This window comes from Diabrotica virgifera, chromosome 3, assembly GCF_917563875.1.
Source record: "Diabrotica virgifera virgifera chromosome 3, PGI_DIABVI_V3a".
Classification (NCBI taxonomy): Eukaryota; Metazoa; Arthropoda; class Insecta; order Coleoptera; family Chrysomelidae; genus Diabrotica; species Diabrotica virgifera.
Window position 1 is genome coordinate 173452897 of NC_065445.1, and position 17635 is coordinate 173470531.

At 31.5% G+C, this 17635-nt stretch overlaps 1 protein-coding gene across 4 annotated transcripts in view; it reads left to right on the top strand.

Moving 5' to 3' along the window:
- Positions 1-17635, top strand: part of LOC114334840 (gem-associated protein 5) — a 284268-nt gene that overhangs the window by 177649 nt on the left and 88984 nt on the right. For all 4 annotated transcript variants that reach the window (XM_028284946.2, XM_028284949.2, XM_028284947.2 and 1 more), the window contains exons 10-11: positions 7703-7880; positions 10555-10976. In XM_028284946.2, the coding sequence (XP_028140747.2) occupies positions 7703-7880; positions 10555-10976 (600 nt within the window). The remainder of the gene's footprint in view (positions 1-7702; positions 7881-10554; positions 10977-17635) is intronic.

Here is a 17635-nt window from a genome sequence, read left to right on the forward strand (position 1 = left end):
CTATAAAAATGTTTTATATAGATTTTTTAGTTAGATGCATAGTTTTGAAGGTATTCGCAAAAAACCGTTTGAAAAGGTGTTATGTTTCAATGAAAATGGCCAATTTTCAACCAGGAATAACTCAAAAAGTATTGAGTTTTCGAAAAAAAATTATAGAACAATTTTTGCTTAGTATTAGGTTCTCTAGCAACTTCCGTAGTTATTTAAGCAAAAAATGTTCCACCCCGAGAAGGGGTGGGAACCGCCCCCAAGACAAAAGCACACATCGGCATAGGGTAGACTTTGTTTCTTGGGCTATTCCCTACTTACTGTGAAAATATCACGTAAATCGATATAGTAGGATATAATTCGGAGACACATACCCTCATTGACTGCCCTATGTGGAGCAACATATAATTTTTCTTCTTCGATGACAATAGGTGTGAAATATACGTCAATTTGACTATTTCAATTGAGAATATGAATTATTTAAGAAAGTTGCAAGATTTCTCCGCTATTCGCGCACGATCGTTTCTCGTATCCTTTCCAACTACTTGCACACCGCGAATAGTTACTTTAATTTTGCTGGCCTCGACTGTTCCTTCTATTGCTATGTTGAATAATGTGGTTGACTCCTGTTTCTATTGCAGTTGATTTTGTGCTACCTTCCTCTGTTGTTACTTTAGCTCCAGATCCATCCATAATCATTTTTGTTAATCTATTAACTTTGCAAGCCAGTTTAGTCTTTGTAATTTTACCCATCTGTATTACCATATGTTCAATTCTTCTTCTTGATGTGATTGTCAGTGACGAATAAAGAAGATGTATTTGGTGATTTTTCTAGTGACATTCTTGGGTGTGAATCAGTCTTTTTAGTTTACTCCTCCTAGTTTAAAAACAAAGCATAGGTCACTTCAATTTTCAGTTATTATCATATATTATTTTCTATTAAGTACGCTAGGTTAGATTTGGTCGGGTTATGTTTTAGTCACTAAAAAGATTGAGAACTTATTGAGAATTATTTCAAATTATTATAAATTATAATTTCACTTTTTTATATATTATTTCAAATATATTTTTTTTACATTTTCACTCCATACAAAGCAATTGTAGATATGGCAACAGTGTGAATCTATATAAAATTGCATATCTTAATCCATGCGTTTATATTAAATTTTTACCAAATTCAAACGTTACTTTACACGCTTACTTTGCCCCAAACTGGGGACAAATATCTTGTACGGGTACAAGGAAAATTGGGAAGCAAAGTATTAATGAATCGACATGAAGCGTGGAAATTTAAAAAAAAAAATATATATGAAAGTATGTTCACTGCATTTTACCGATGGTGATTATAACGTATTACTATTAAAAATTATTTTAACATTCAACAAATACAAAATTTATGCAAAATTCCAATGACCAATGTCAATATTTATAGTTCTAGAATTGCTCACTTTGGCGCTGCATTCTTATTTTCGGATGCCTTTATAAGAAAAAGTTTACAATTCTACAACCCCTCTATTTTACAAAAATTGGGTTACATAAAACCATTTAAAATAAGTCCGGAATTGGATAAAATGACATTCTAAGCAATTTTTGTTCTATAGACTTTTTTCACTAAATCGATACTTTTGGCAAAACCTCGCAATTTTTTCGTCCAGCATCGATTTGTACAAAAATTTGTGATTAGGCTCATTATACCCTCTAGTTCATTTTCTATATTAAGCCGTTATACGCTTTTGGTTTTTTAAGGGTGAAAACTACCCCTAATTGTAAAAAATTATAAAATACCATTTTAAACTTTATTATTAATTATTTATATGGGAAATAAGCCACAATTAAAATGAAAAAAATAATTTTATTAACGTTTCGACGCCCAAATCGGGTGCCGTTGTCAAAATACAAAATATTACTAAAATAAACTAAAGTGTTGTTGCTAAGTAAAGAAATTCTTCTATAATTTATTTAATCTCACTCATTTATATTGGCAATTCAGACATATATTATACATTTTAAAGTAGAAGACTTTAAAATGATATTGCCAATATTTATGAGTTGCGTTCCTGGGACGACTTACTGAAAGATAGTTCATTCGATTACATGAAATTAACCCCAACTCAAGAATATCCGTCATAAAAAATTATAGCATGTGATATGTCTTTAAAAAGACAACCAAATGCAACAATAGAGTTCAGTGGAGAGATTCAAGTATAGTCCTGAAAGAATCAGATAGTAAAAAGAGAAAAATCAAAGAAGCGGCTCTAATTATGCTAAATGAAACCAATTGTGTCGCAAATTCCTCGGTAGAATGCAGTAGGATGTGGTTACCCATACTGAAAGAGGAAGTCAATAGAAAGAAAATACCAAGATTAGTAAGTCAATAATATCGAGCTAGTACATATTTTATATTTTAGTATTACTTATATATCTAGTATTATTAATATTATTTATAATTTAAACATGTTACAAGTCAGAATTTGGTATTATTTTTTGAGAGTAAATTAATGTAAGACCAAATACTTACGATGTCGGGATAGTATCACAGGGTTTTTCCTGGTTTTCCCTTGTGATTTACTATGAAGTCTCTAACGCGAGAATTTTACTGTCGTTGCATTTGGTTGTCTTTTTAAAGACATATCACATGCTATAATTTTTTATGACGGATATTCTTGAGTTGGGGTTAATTTCATGTAATCGAATGAACTATCTTTCAGTAAGTCGTCCCAGGAACGCAACTCATAAATATTGGCAATATCATTTTAAAGTCTTCTACTTTAAAATGTATAATATATGTCTGAATTGCCAATATAAATGAGTGAGATTAAATAAATTATAGAAGAATTTCTTTGCTTAGCAACAACACTTTAGTTTATTTTAGTAATATTTTGTATTTTGACAACGGCACCCGATTTGGGCGTCGAAACGTTAATAAAATTATTTTTTTCATTTTAATTGTGGCTTATTTCCCATATAAATAATTAATCATAAAAATGCCACAAGGAAATAGCTTCAGAACAACATTAAACTTTATTATTTTTAAATTTGGTTCTAATTAGTTACATAATGATTGTTTTATGCTTTAAGATATACTATCATAATATTTCAAGTCTTAAAACCACCCTTGTTGGAGCTATATATAAAAAATTTACTTATCCTAAAAGAATAATTTCGGCTTGCATCGATTTACATAAAAATTTGGGATTTAGGATCATTTCACCCTGTACTTCATATTCTATATCATGCTAAGGGCGTTTATTATTTTTAGGGGTGTAAACTACCCCTTATTGTCAAAAATTATATAAAAACATTGTAAACTTTAATATGGGTAAAATTTTGTTTTGATTGGTTAAATAATGATTGTTTTATACTTTAGGATATAATATCATAATATTTCAACCCTTAAAAACCACCCTTAATAACATTACAGTTTTATAAGTAGATATTTTAATAGGTCTATACAGAAAAAAAGTAGAATTAAAGAATTACAAAAACATTTATTTACACAAAAATACGAATTTCCAAATCTGTACAAATACAAATAGTTTTTTAGTCATCTTCCAGTATACGAACCGGTTCTGTGGTATTATACATACATTGAAAATTATCCATAAGCGGACTCCCCGAATTTTCCAAAAAAAAATCGTTTTATAAACATTGCTCCTTCATTTTTGGCGATAAAAAGTATTTCAAAAAATGACTTTGTAGGATTTTTAAAGAGTTATAAGACTGTGTAAACTAAATTCCATAAGATCCCTTAGTTTTTAATTAGGGTGGGTTTAAAGGGCTCGAATAAGGGGGTGTTTGCTCGTAAATAGAGGTTTTAAACAGCTATATCTCGCTAACTGTTCACTGTAATGAATATCTATGCACAAGGGAATTTTAATTATTAAAAAAGCTACAAATTAGTAGTCGCATCATTTTTCCAAAATTCCAAAAAATTAATTTTTCTCTGAACTCCAATTTTTCTAAAATTAGGCCTTTTATATAGGTCAATCTTCTTGGTTGTATTGATAATACAAATATAAAAGGAATTACAGAAAGGTGAAGACCAATTTTTAATTAGGAGGGTAGTTAGGGGTTGTTTTCACTGATTTTTTCATAGAGAAAAGCAGGTACCAAATTGTTTTGATCATAGGTCGCTTAATTTTCAGGCTTAGAAAATTTTTATTATTATTTTTTGAAAGGTCTAACTGTATACTTGAAAAAAGATTATTTAAGTTTTCCTCGAAAAATGCAAAGTTTTTCCGTTATTTTACTTTGAATATTTCAAATTGTGCATTGGACGAAAAAAGCTAATATTTAACATGCCGTATCTCGGTTTGTATTGGTCTTAAAGATATTACAGAAAAAGAATTTGGTTTGTGTTACTAAAAGATACAATTTTGATATCTACAGTTTTCTTTTTATTAAATGCATATTTTTCGAGGTATTCTCAAAAAACCCTCTAAAGAAGTTGATTTTTTCATCGAAAAACTGTTACTTTCATGCACGAATAACTCGAAAAATATTATAGGTCTGGATCCCGCGTATGAAAAAAAAGTTGATTAATAGCAAGCTGAAAATGTATTAATAGCTTAAGGGTGTCTAGTCGGATAAACTTTGATATATGGGAACACTGGAACAGGGGCAGTTTTAATTGTGGAACAGGTTAAAAATTTGGAACGGTCAGACCACGAAAACGGCACATTTATTTTGTTCGACAGAACAGACTTAAACTCTCCGAACAGAGATTAAACTCTCATGCAAAAATCAGACTGCTATTTATCACCTGTCATAATTCCTGTCATTTGACATATTCTACATATTCCACTCATTAAAACAATACATATGGTGGGCTTCAAATAGATCGTATAAACAATACATAAGTAAAGTAACTTTTGAAGCGGTAAGGATTAATTTTATTTGGGATGCTAATTAGAGTGATTTTCGCGATTTTTTTACCAAAAAATAAACGCTGTGTCTAGTGTAACGCTGCGTAACTTGTACGCAAATAAAAAAGTTAGGTACACGCTTAAACGTCATCAAGTCAATGATGTCACTATTTAGCGTGCACTTGGACTGGGTTTTTTGGTACACGCTAATTTGAGCCGCGTGTATGCTGTGGTAAGTATCTGTAAGTATCGCGAGTGTCAGAGTGTGGTTAGAATTTGTCTAATCGCGTTGTGTTTACACTGTAATATTGATTAGTAAAGAGTTTTCTTATTTTTTATTTGTTTAGGGTTTTTTAATTAAAGTTGGAGTGTGGACAATTATTTAGTTCGTTTAATGAGTTTAACAACATTTTATAACAGTATGAAAAAGATAAGAGACAAAAATTCGTGATTAAGGGTAGGGTAGCAGAAGTATTAAGATAAAATATACAGCGCAATTGATTAGTGTGATAAAGCTCAGTAGATCCGCTACAGTAATAGATAGGAATAAAAGTTAGTAACAAAAATTGTAGCAAACTTTGAGCTTCATGTTACAAAATTAGTTAGAACGTTACAGGCGTTCGATAACATAGTGGCAGACCAAACTTATGTTTTTTTAAATGGAACACCCTATATTTTATTTTATGTTCGAAATCCTCTTAACTTCCCCATCACAAAAACATAAAGGTTTATTATGTTAAACAGGGTATTTACAAAGTTATAACCATTTTTCTATGAAAGTCGTAACACAGTTTAACTCCCAGTATAAATAAAAATAAACAAGAGCATTGATGGTTCATAAACTGGTATAATTAACTGGTATAAAAATTATTTTAACAGTGTTTTGTACATGTCATGTCAACTAAATATTTATTTTGCCTACCTAAATATATACTTTTATATTATACACATTGATTTATTACAATTAAGTTTGAAACATCTGAATAGATCTGCTTCCCTTCCCCTTCCCCTAATAACAAATATTTTTCTAAACATATAACAAACACTAAACATATCAAAATATCGTGTACCAAATAATGACGTCACTCGCTTGATGAAGTTTAATTCGCATGTACCTAACTTTTTTATTTGCGTACACGTTAGCGTGTACCTAGACACAGCGAAAAATTAAAGGGACCAACAATATTTTAAGCGTAACTCACTTACTTTTAATGTTAGAAGTTCTTGTAAAAAAACAAAAATAAACCTTCTTTTAAACACTTTAAAAAAGTTTTAATGAGTTTTCCCCGCAAAGTCCTCTATTTTTTTTTTTTGGTTATTTCACGTTGAAATATTGGATTTTGAATTTAACGAATAAGAACCTACTTTTCGTTAGCTACAACTCTGCTTCTGCTGGTTCTACAGACTTCATACATACACCATTTTTTCACTTTTTTATAAGCTATATTTTTGCTAAGAATATTTTTTTCGATAAAATACCTACTTTTTGAGTTATTTGAGAAAAACCGTCCAAAACGATGTTTTTTTTTTTGTTAAAAATGAACATCTTCTTCTTCAGGTGCCGTCTTCGTTCCGAAGTTTGGCTATCATCAAGGCTATGCGTATTTTTGATACCGTAGATCTAAATAATTGGCAGCTGCTGCACTTGTACCAATCTCTTAAATTCTTCTGCCAATGGATCTTTTACCTATTATTTTTCCCTGAATAATTAATTGGAGTAGCTGGTACTTTTGTCCCCTCATTATATGTCCCAAGTATTGCAGTTTGCGCTTTTTAATAGTAAGCGCAAGTTCTTTTTCTTTCTGCATCCTTCGCAACACTTCCACGTTCATCACTCTCTCTGTCCACGATATTCTCAGTATCCTGCGGTACATCCACATCTCGAATGCTTCTATTTTCCTTGTATCGATCTTTTTCAGTGTCCAAGCTTCCATTCCATAGAAAAGAACTGACAGCACGTAACATCTCATGAGGCGAATTTTAAGATTTAAACTTAGCTCTCTTCCGCATAAAACTGTTTTCATTTTGGTAAAAGTAGCTCTAGCTTTTTCTATTCTGATCTTGATTTCTTCAGAGTTGTCGTTGTTTTCATTAATAACAGTTCCCAGGTAATTATATTTTCTAACACGCTCAATTCTTTGATCATGTACGGTTATGTCAGAAAAATTTTGTGGAGATTTCGACACCATCATTATTTTTGCTTTTTTGATGTTAAGTGATAAACCGAACTTTTCGCTGCACTCTACTATTCTGTTTATCAGTGTTTGGAGATCTTCCGGGGTTTCTGCTGTTAATACTGTGTCATCAGCGTATCTCAAATTGTTTATTAAAGTGCCATTTATTTTAACTCCTATATCTTGGTCAGCAAGGGCTCTGTTTATAATATCTTCTGAATATAAGTTAAACAAGGTTGGTGAAAGTATGCATCCCTGCCTTACGCCTTTTTTGATCTCGATTTCCTTGGTTGTTTCCCGTTCTACTCTAATATTTACTATAACCAGAAGGCGAATATTAGAGTAGAACGGGAAAAATGAACATATTTACTCGCAAATAACTCGAAAAGTATTGACTTTGTGAAAAAAGTCTATAGGACAAAAGTTACTTAGAATTAGTCATTTTATCCAATTCCGGACTTATTTTGAATGTATATTTTTTCATCCCGAGAAGATTTTCACTCCCAATTTTTCTAAAACGGAGGGAATGTCAAATTGTAACCTTTTTCTTATATAATAATAGACAATTCCAACTACCTATTCCCAAATTGTCAACCTTCCTTTATTTTTTTTTTGAGGTTTTCATAAATTTTGTGTTCCTTGATAGGGCTATTAATGTAACTATTTTCTTTTTAGGTCGGTTATATTGATCCTACTAATACATCTAAATCAACGTGTATTGCAAAGCCATATTTTAAATCACAAATTTACAATATCCAATGGGCGCCCATAAAAGGTGATAAAAAAAAGTTGGGACTTTATGTTGTTAGTGAGGGACAAATGGCGCTTTACGATCCGTCTTCTAGCCAACATGGTAAGTTGTTATCACATGATTGATATTAAATTATAACATTAAAATATCGGGCTTATGATTTATTGAAGTGAATATGCTCGGTATGGGCTTTTGACGGGACTAAAATCGTATTGGGCGTCATTCAAAAATCGTGACGCGAGTGGTAACCTTGAGGTATACCGTAATATACATATCTATACACTTATTATTTATTTATATTTTAAACAAATTATTGGTATCGGTGCGTTGTTTTAAAATAAAAATTTTAAAAGTGAATAAAGGAATTATTTATTTATTATTTAGTTATATTCAAATAATAATAAATTATTATGTTTGTACGTATCAACAAAACATACGTTGTTTACGGTTGAGTTTGACACATCCGTCAAAGTCAAACTAAATTTTAAATTATTATGTAATAAATGAACGCATGCCGAGCGACAGGAAATGCGATCGGTGAACACCAATCCCTAAAAAATGTGACAAGATAAAATGCACTAACTGCATGGGGACCACGCTATTAAATACAATGTAGAAAATACTAATAACTTTGATCAGACAAAGAATAGAAAAAGAAACGAGAACCAAAAAAGGTTAATACCAACATGGATTCAGAAAGGGTAAGTCAACATTAGACACAATATACATTGTAGCGCAAATCGTCGAAAAAAGGTACGAGCACTGAGTAGATCTACATAAATATACTGTTTATTGACTACAAGCAAGCGTTTGACAGTGTAATAACGGATGAGCTAATTTATGATATGAAACAACTATACATTTAAGGAAAACTAGCGAGAATGACGATGAATGGAGCCAAGGCACGAATCCTAACAAGGGAAGGCCCTTGAAGTACAAATGGAGGTAGGCGTCAGACAGGTAGATTCCGTATCAAGAACATTACTGAACATCGCCATAGAGGGTGCAGTAAGAGAAATCATAATTATGGTAACTATTATCGAATCTTCAGCCCAACTGATAGCGTATGTAGACGATATTGCACTGGTTACTAGAGACTTAAAAACCATGCAGAAGATAATATTATTACTAGATAAAGAAGCAAAGACAAGAGGGCTAGTAATTAACCAGAGTAAAACGAAATACTTCAAGTGTTCAAGAGAGAGTCCGAACATCTAGAATGAAATTAAGCTTGGTGCATATACCTTTGAAAGAGTGCACCGTTTCAAATAACGGGGAGTGATGGTGAATGGCAGAAATGATATAACGGATGAAATAAATTAACGCATCCTACTGGGTAATAAATCCTACTGGAACCAAACCTGTTGTACCAAAAATTCTTAGAAGAATTTTTGGTACAACATTAGTAAGACAACTACATTAAAAATTTACAAGACCGCAATCAGGCTAGTTATCACCTATGATGCAGAGACGACGTGCTTAACACAAAAAGATGAAATGAAGTTAGAAATCTTAGAGAGAAAGATAATTCGACGAATCATGCGATCGGTGAGGATATGTGTAAGCGAATATAGAAGGTTAACCAATGAACAAATTAAAGAAGCCATCCAGGATGAAGACATAATCAAGTTCGCGAAGGCGCAAAGGCTCAGGTGGCTGTAACACATAAAAAGAGCTAACCTAGATTCTAGGCTAAAGCGAATAACCGGCTGGAGACCAACAACAAAGAGACCAAAAGGAAGACTCAAGATGGAGAGGGTTGGGATGGAGAATTGGAAGGAACGGTGTAAGGACCAGAAAGAATGGAGGAAAATTGTAGACAGGACCAAGTCACACAACACTCTGCCATAATAATAAAAAGACAATAGCGGACTGCTTCACCGCAACAAATGAATCAGAGAGCCCAAAACGGCGACAAACACTCCGCCGGGAGTGAGTACGTCATGATGATGATGAGGTAATACAATATAAATATCATTTGATTAGGTATCGGTACGTTACATTAAAATAATATTATTAAAATTGAATCATGGAATAAGTTATTATGTTTGTATGTATCAATAAAACATACGTTGTATAGGTACGTTTGAGTTTGACAGATTGGTCAAACTTATTTAACAAAATAAGTTATCAATCGAAGTAGCACAGAAAACGACAATAAATATCGTTTCCATACCACTAGATTGACAACAGGTGGAATACTTTCTTTGGTTACGCCTCCTGAGATTTTCAAAATTTATAAATCATACAGGGTGTGAATTTTAAATAATTCACGTCCCATCTGCTCAGCGTGGTAAAAGTTCCAACAAGAAAGATTTCTTAGTACTCAACAAAAGAGTAAATGAATTAAAAATGTATAAACATTTTCAATTTTCAAGGATATGGGACTACTGATGAGGGTAAAAAATACCCGAAACCCGTATAGACTTCCTGCACTCTCCGATTTAATTAGAGTATAATGCTGCTGCATTTTCGGATTGCAAAGAAATTGAAAATGTTTATCCATTTTTGATATTTATTTTATAGTAAATTTAGTTATTATATAAAATAAATAAGATGTTTAAATATGCAATTTGAGTGTGGTTTAAAAGGAATTTATAAAATAAAATTAAATAAAATTCTGGCGGACCCAGAATAGGTTTATTAAAATTAAAAAATGAAAATAAAAGATCAATAAATAAAACAAAAAAAAATACAAATAAATGTAAAAATAGAGGTGTAAACTATTCAGTGACCGCAGCTGTACATGCATTTAATAAATTGTTTTTATTTTTAGAACTGGTTCCTCTTCTTAAAACCAACAGCACATTTTTATATTCGATCTCCTGGTTACCTGATTACTCCATGCTGTTTTACATAGCGAAAGATGGTCACATCATTGCCTACACGCCTAAATTGAAGGTTCTCTGTAAACACTATTTTAAATACCGTCTTCTAGAAATAGTATGGCATCCTAATGCGATGGACGAGGATGGCACGGTAGAGGATACTGCTTCCGTTAATAAGTATAAAAACTGGTTTGCTGCAATAGCCAATTATCATACTGTCGTTGTATATAAATTTGATATTGAAAGCGGTAATAATGACGAGAATATCGTCAATATATATCGCGGCGAATCGGACTTAATAAATGCGATCTCTTGGAATCCTTTTGGATCATCTCAATTAGTTATATCATGGGATATTGGAATATTTCAGGTAAGCACACACTCATATTCTGCCGTGCTTAGCAAAAACGCCGTATCTGCAGAGACATCACATTCGAGTAAAACCGATTTTAGTTTAAGGGGGGAAATAGGTTTAGAGGTTTCAAAATTTCAAATTTTTGGAACTAGCATGAATCGATAGTATTACTATTCAAGAATGTGTTCTGAAAATTTCAAAGCAAAATTCGAAGTCCTTCTCAAGTTATGAGAATTATACGGAGCGCGCTCGCGTAGAGCGCAATCTATGAGATTTTTTTCAAATGCGTTTTTCTCGAAACGACTTTTTTTCGGCTTGCTCAAAAATTAATGAACCAATTTTAAAAAACCAAAGTGATTATTGTTCGTTATTAAATTGTCTTCGATATGAACCTCCAATCGGAATTAAAAATGGGTTTTAAGTGCATTTTTAAGGGAAAATAACTGAAAAAAAAACGGTAAAAATTGATGTTTTTTTTTTCAAACTTGCGTAATTTTTCAAATTTTTGATTTTTTTAGCCGATTTGAGGTTCATACCGAAGAGAAACTTGTAATAAACGTAAAAAATTTTCGGATTTTTGATTTTAGGCGGAAATTACGACCTCTACATGTCACGCAAGCGACATGTTCGTGCGGCGAACGTCCACGGGTTGCGGCCTACAACTGCTCTATTTTTAAATATAATAACTTAAAACAATTTGGACATATACAGTATGTCCCTGTAAGTTGTATCCATATGCAAAACTTTTTTATTATTAATTTTACGAAAAAAAGTTATTCTTTATAAAAAGCTCTGCATGGTCCAAAACCTAAGATTTAACCATCAAATATCAAATTTTTTTAATATTATACGAGGTATGTCAAAAAGTTTGAATTTCACTCAAGAGTAAAGTAGCTTTATTTTTCACAATATTGAAAATTGCTATTATGAAAAGTTGTTTGGAATTAAAAACTGTATTCTAGTATGCAATTACATCCTTCTAATCGAAAAATTTTTTTTTGAAAAATTATGGATAACTAACAATATTTTCAGTTATTTTAATTCAGATAACTGTTTTATTATTAATTTTACGAAAAAAAGTGATTTTTAATAAAAAATTCTGCATTGTCTAAAATCTAAAATACAACCATCTTATGTCAAATTTTATCAATTTTATACGAGGTATGTCAAAAAAGATGAATTTCGCTCAAGAGTAAAATACGTTTATTTTTCACAATATCGAAAATTGTTATTATGAAAAGTTATTTAGAATTAAAAACTATGTTTCAGTATGTAATTACATCCTTCTAATTAAAATATTCTGAACTATAAAGTTACTTTACTTTTGATCTAAATTTATCTTTTTTGACATACCTCGTATAAAATTGATAAAATTTGATATAAGATGGTTTTATTTTAAGTTTTAAACCATCCAGAACTTTTTACTAAGAATCACTTTTTTTCGTAAAATTAATAATAAAAGAGTTATCAGAATTGAAATAACTGAAAAAATAATGATTATCCATAATTTTAAAAAAAATTTTTTTTTTCAATTAGAAGGATGTAATTGCATATTAGAATATAGTTTTTAATTCCAAACAACTTTTTATAATAGCAATTTCCAATATTACGAAAAATAAAGCTACTTTGCTCTTGAGTGAAGTTCAAACTTTTTGACGTACCTCGTATAATATTCAAAAAATTTGATGGTTAAATCTTAGGTTTTGGACCATGCAGAGCTTTTTATAAAGAATAACTTTTTTCGTAAAATTAATACATAATAAAAAAGTTTTCCATATGGATACAACTTACAGGGACATACTGTATATGAAACATATATATATATATATATATATATAGAAGACAAGAAGTCTTTGCTGACAGTAAATAGAAAGAAATTTAGGATATTGGGTTATGCAGCAAATGAAAAGTGTACTCTTTCAAGTTTCTTTAATCCAAGCTTTCGGTTATGATTATAACCATCATCAGGGTGCTACAATGATATTTTTTCTATGTAAAAGAATATGAAAACATGTATAAATAAATAGTACTTACAAACTTATTGAGGATATTTCAAATGTGATGTCATTGAGAAGAAATGAGATGCAACTTGATCAATGGTCATGCCGATGCCTCGAATCCAACAAAATTTAATTTAATAAGCGGTTTGTATTATATCACCATTGCAGGAACGACCAATGAGCAAAGGTTAAGTTGTTATGAAGTATCACCCGGTGACGGGTTTGGCATGACATTTGAAATATCAACAAGACTTTTTAAAAAAGAAGAGTAAAAGAACATTAAGGGTCAATGGTAAATATAAAATAATATTAAAATTTATAAATAATAGTAAGACACTATCATAAAACGATTATAAAATTAAATTAGGCTAAGAATTTTAAAAAATTGACATACACAACATATAGAATTAAAATTTGTTAAAATTGCGGTTAAATTGAGTAACAACAATATTGATTAAAATTGAATTTAAAATTATTAGTACAAATTATAATGTTGATGACAGTTCAGAGTCTCTAGAATGGGAGTTAGGAGATGACTCACGATTATCTAAATAGAGTAAGTAGGAAAACATTTCATTGAGGTGGCCTATATCAGTACGATGGTTCATCGAATTTGGATTTTTGTTTATGTGGACCATTTCCAAAAATAGCCTCTTAGCCGCATGTGACTCACGGTCCAATACCCTCACGTTGTTATAATCAATTCGGTGGTCATTATTGAAAGAATGTTCGCCCAGTGCACTTCTATCCGGGTACAATCTACAGTCTGACCTATGTGACGTTATTCTGTCTTTTAGTCTTCTTGATGTTTGTCCGATGTATATTTTATTGCAATTTAAACAAGGAAGGCTGTAGACCGTATCAGTTTTAGAAAGCACTGGTGTCTTTTCCTTGACGTTCGAGAAAACCCTATTGACTGTGAGGGCAGTCCTAAACGCAAGTTTGATGTTTTCAAACGGCTTAAACAGTCGAGTCAACTTCGGTGCAATCTCACTGGTATATGGCAGCGTCATGTAAGCCACGTTAGTATTGGGAATGTCGATGGTTTGTGAGTTGTCTGCATCAACATTGTTATTGATAATTGTTGGTTGAATGTTACTTGTATTAAATAGTAATTTCCTTAACAAAGTCTCAGGATAACCGTTTTCCAAAAAAAGGTGAAGCAATATTTTTAAATTTTTTGAGTGGAAAGAAACGTCGCTGATTTTTAAAACGCGGTTTTTCATTGCTTTTATTAAATTGATTTTCATAGCATGTTTATGGTACGAACTATAGTTCAGATATCTGCCCGAGCTAAGTGGTTTACGATACCAATCCACCAGTAAGATGTTATTTTTACGTATGACTCTGGTGTCCAAAAAGGTACAGAACACAGCGTGTCCTCTTTTTCAAGGGTAAATTGTATATGCTGGTTAAAGCTGTTGAAATATAATAACAAATTATCCAGTTCATTAGCGGGCAAGCATAGCAGAATATCATCTACATATCTTTTGATGAAGAATAATTTAAAGGGTAACACCCTCAACACGAATTGCAAAATGTAATTCATAACATAATCAGCTAAGATAGAGGAAATTGTACTACCCATAGGTGTACCGAAAGTCTGCTTGTAGAAACCACCGTTAAACACAAAATAATTGTTTTCAAAAAGAAAGGTTAAAAGTTCCAAAAATGTTGACTCAGACAACTCACAATGCTTCGAAATATTGGGCCAATTATAGTCAACGGCAGTAATACAGATTTTAAGATATACATTACTAAACAGTGAAACTACGTCAAGGCTGGCAATCACGTGATCATCAGTTATTTTTAAGTTATTAAACAGTGAACTGACATTCTAGAGACTCTGAACTGTCATCAACATTATAATTTGTACTAATAATTTTAAATTCAATTTTAATCAATATTGTTGTTACTCAATTTAACCGCAATTTTAACAAATTTTAATTCTATATGTTGTGTATGTCAATTTTTTAAAATTCTTAGCCTAATTTAATTTTATAATCGTTTTATGATAGTGTCTTACTATTATTTATAAATTTTAATATTATTTTATATTTACCATTGACCCTTAATGTTCTTTTACTCTTCTTTTTTAAAAAGTCTTGTTGATATTTCAAATGTCATGCCAAACCCGTCACCGGGTGATACTTCATAACAACTTAACCTTTGCTCATTGGTCGTTCCTGCAATGGTGATATAATACAAACCGCTTATTAAATTAAATTTTGTTGGATTCGAGGCATCGGCATGACCATTGATCAAGTTGCATCTCATTTCTTCTCAATGACATCACATTTGAAATATCCTCAATAAGTTTGTAAGTACTATTTATTTATACATGTTTTCATATTCTTTTACATAGAAAAAATATCATTGTAGCACCCTGATGATGGTTATAATCATAACCGAAAGCTTGGATTAAAGAAACTTGAAAGAGTACACTTTTCATTTGCTGCATAACCCAATATCCTAAATTTCTTTCTATTTACTGTCAGCAAAGACTTCTTGTCTTCTTAATTTACAAGATGGGTTTCTACCAACGTATGAGAGCTACTTATGGACAACAATTAGTTGATGATATGAAATCATGGTCACGTACTTACATAAAACTAGCCAAAGAATATAATCGCAGATGCTTCCTGTTGAAATGTCGCAAATCAGGCCTGTATCCAGCACACATTCGTAACACCATAAAACCAATAGAAGACCTATTACACCGGCAAGAATTCACCTATGAGAAACATAATAGGTTAAGAAACAAAATTTTAAATATTGAAATTAGTTGTAATCAAAAATTGATTAACAAGTTAGAGTCTCTTAATAACTCACTAAAACTTAACATAATTGAAAGAACAAATGCTGACCTATTCAATAATTTTAAAAGCTTGCAAAAAAGACTATATAATAAAAAATTTCATCAAATAAAACGTAATAATTTACAAAAAATAGATAAACTTGAAAAAGATCACATTGACAACCACCTTATCACACAAGACAAGTGGATAAAAAACATATCATCCACAGATATACCTCATGATGTTCTTAAATTCTTATCATTAGGTCCTAAATTCAGTATTGAACCCTGTGTTGGGTCAGACATTCCCATAAGGAACCTCTTGGCTGACATTGACTCCATTTTGTCTACAATTCCTGACAGAGACACCAGGAACATCACTCTAGCTAGGTCCGTTAACATCATTACAAACTCTGTTCAGCATTCTAGAATAAATAACTCCATCTTTAGAAAACTATATTTTAAATCAAAACAATTTTTAAAGAACAATCCTGACTTAATAGTCATCAATTCTGATAAAGGTGGTGTCACTGTTATTATGAATAAAACACAATATTTTGATTTAAGTAATAATATTATCGACAATGACAATTCGTATCAAGTGTTGACCAGAGATCCCACAAGTACTATTGAACAGAATTTTAACAAACTTATTAGAAATTTATGTAGTAATGGTAACATTTCAGAACCAACAAAGAAACGGTTGGCTAGCTATAGTGGAGTCCCTGGTAAATTTTACGCTCTACCTAAGATCCACAAGAACCCCTTGGCTGTGAGACCAATTTTAGCTTCATTAGGTACTCCTACAGATAACCTAGCAAAATTTTTGGCTGAAATTCTCACTAAATCGTACGATTTTGACAACGAATTTTACATAAAGGACTCTTTCAATGTCAGTTCACTGTTTAATAACTTAAAAATAACTGATGATCACGTGATTGCCAGCCTTGACGTAGTTTCACTGTTTAGTAATGTATATCTTAAAATCTGTATTACTGCCGTTGACTATAATTGGCCCAATATTTCGAAGCATTGTGAGTTGTCTGAGTCAACATTTTTGGAACTTTTAACCTTTCTTTTTGAAAACAATTATTTTGTGTTTAACGGTGGTTTCTACAAGCAGACTTTCGGTACACCTATGGGTAGTACAATTTCCTCTATCTTAGCTGATTATGTTATGAATTACATTTTGCAATTCGTGTTGAGGGTGTTACCCTTTAAATTATTCTTCATCAAAAGATATGTAGATGATATTCTGCTATGCTTGCCCGCTAATGAACTGGATAATTTGTTATTATATTTCAACAGCTTTAACCAGCATATACAATTTACCCTTGAAAAAGAGGACACGCTGTGTTCTGTACCTTTTTTGGACACCAGAGTCATACGTAAAAATAACATCTTACTGGTGGATTGGTATCGTAAACCACTTAGCTCGGGCAGATATCTGAACTATAGTTCGTACCATAAACATGCTATGAAAATCAATTTAATAAAAGCAATGAAAAACCGCGTTTTAAAAATCAGCGACGTTTCTTTCCACTCAAAAAATTTAAAAATATTGCTTCACCTTTTTTTGGAAAACGGTTATCCTGAGACTTTGTTAAGGAAATTACTATTTAATACAAGTAACATTCAACCAACAATTATCAATAACAATGTTGATGCAGACAACTCACAAACCATCGACATTCCCAATACTAACGTGGCTTACATGACGCTGCCATATACCAGTGAGATTGCACCGAAGTTGACTCGACTGTTTAAGCCGTTTGAAAACATCAAACTTGCGTTTAGGACTGCCCTCACAGTCAATAGGGTTTTCTCGAACGTCAAGGAAAAGACACCAGTGCTTTCTAAAACTGATACGGTCTACA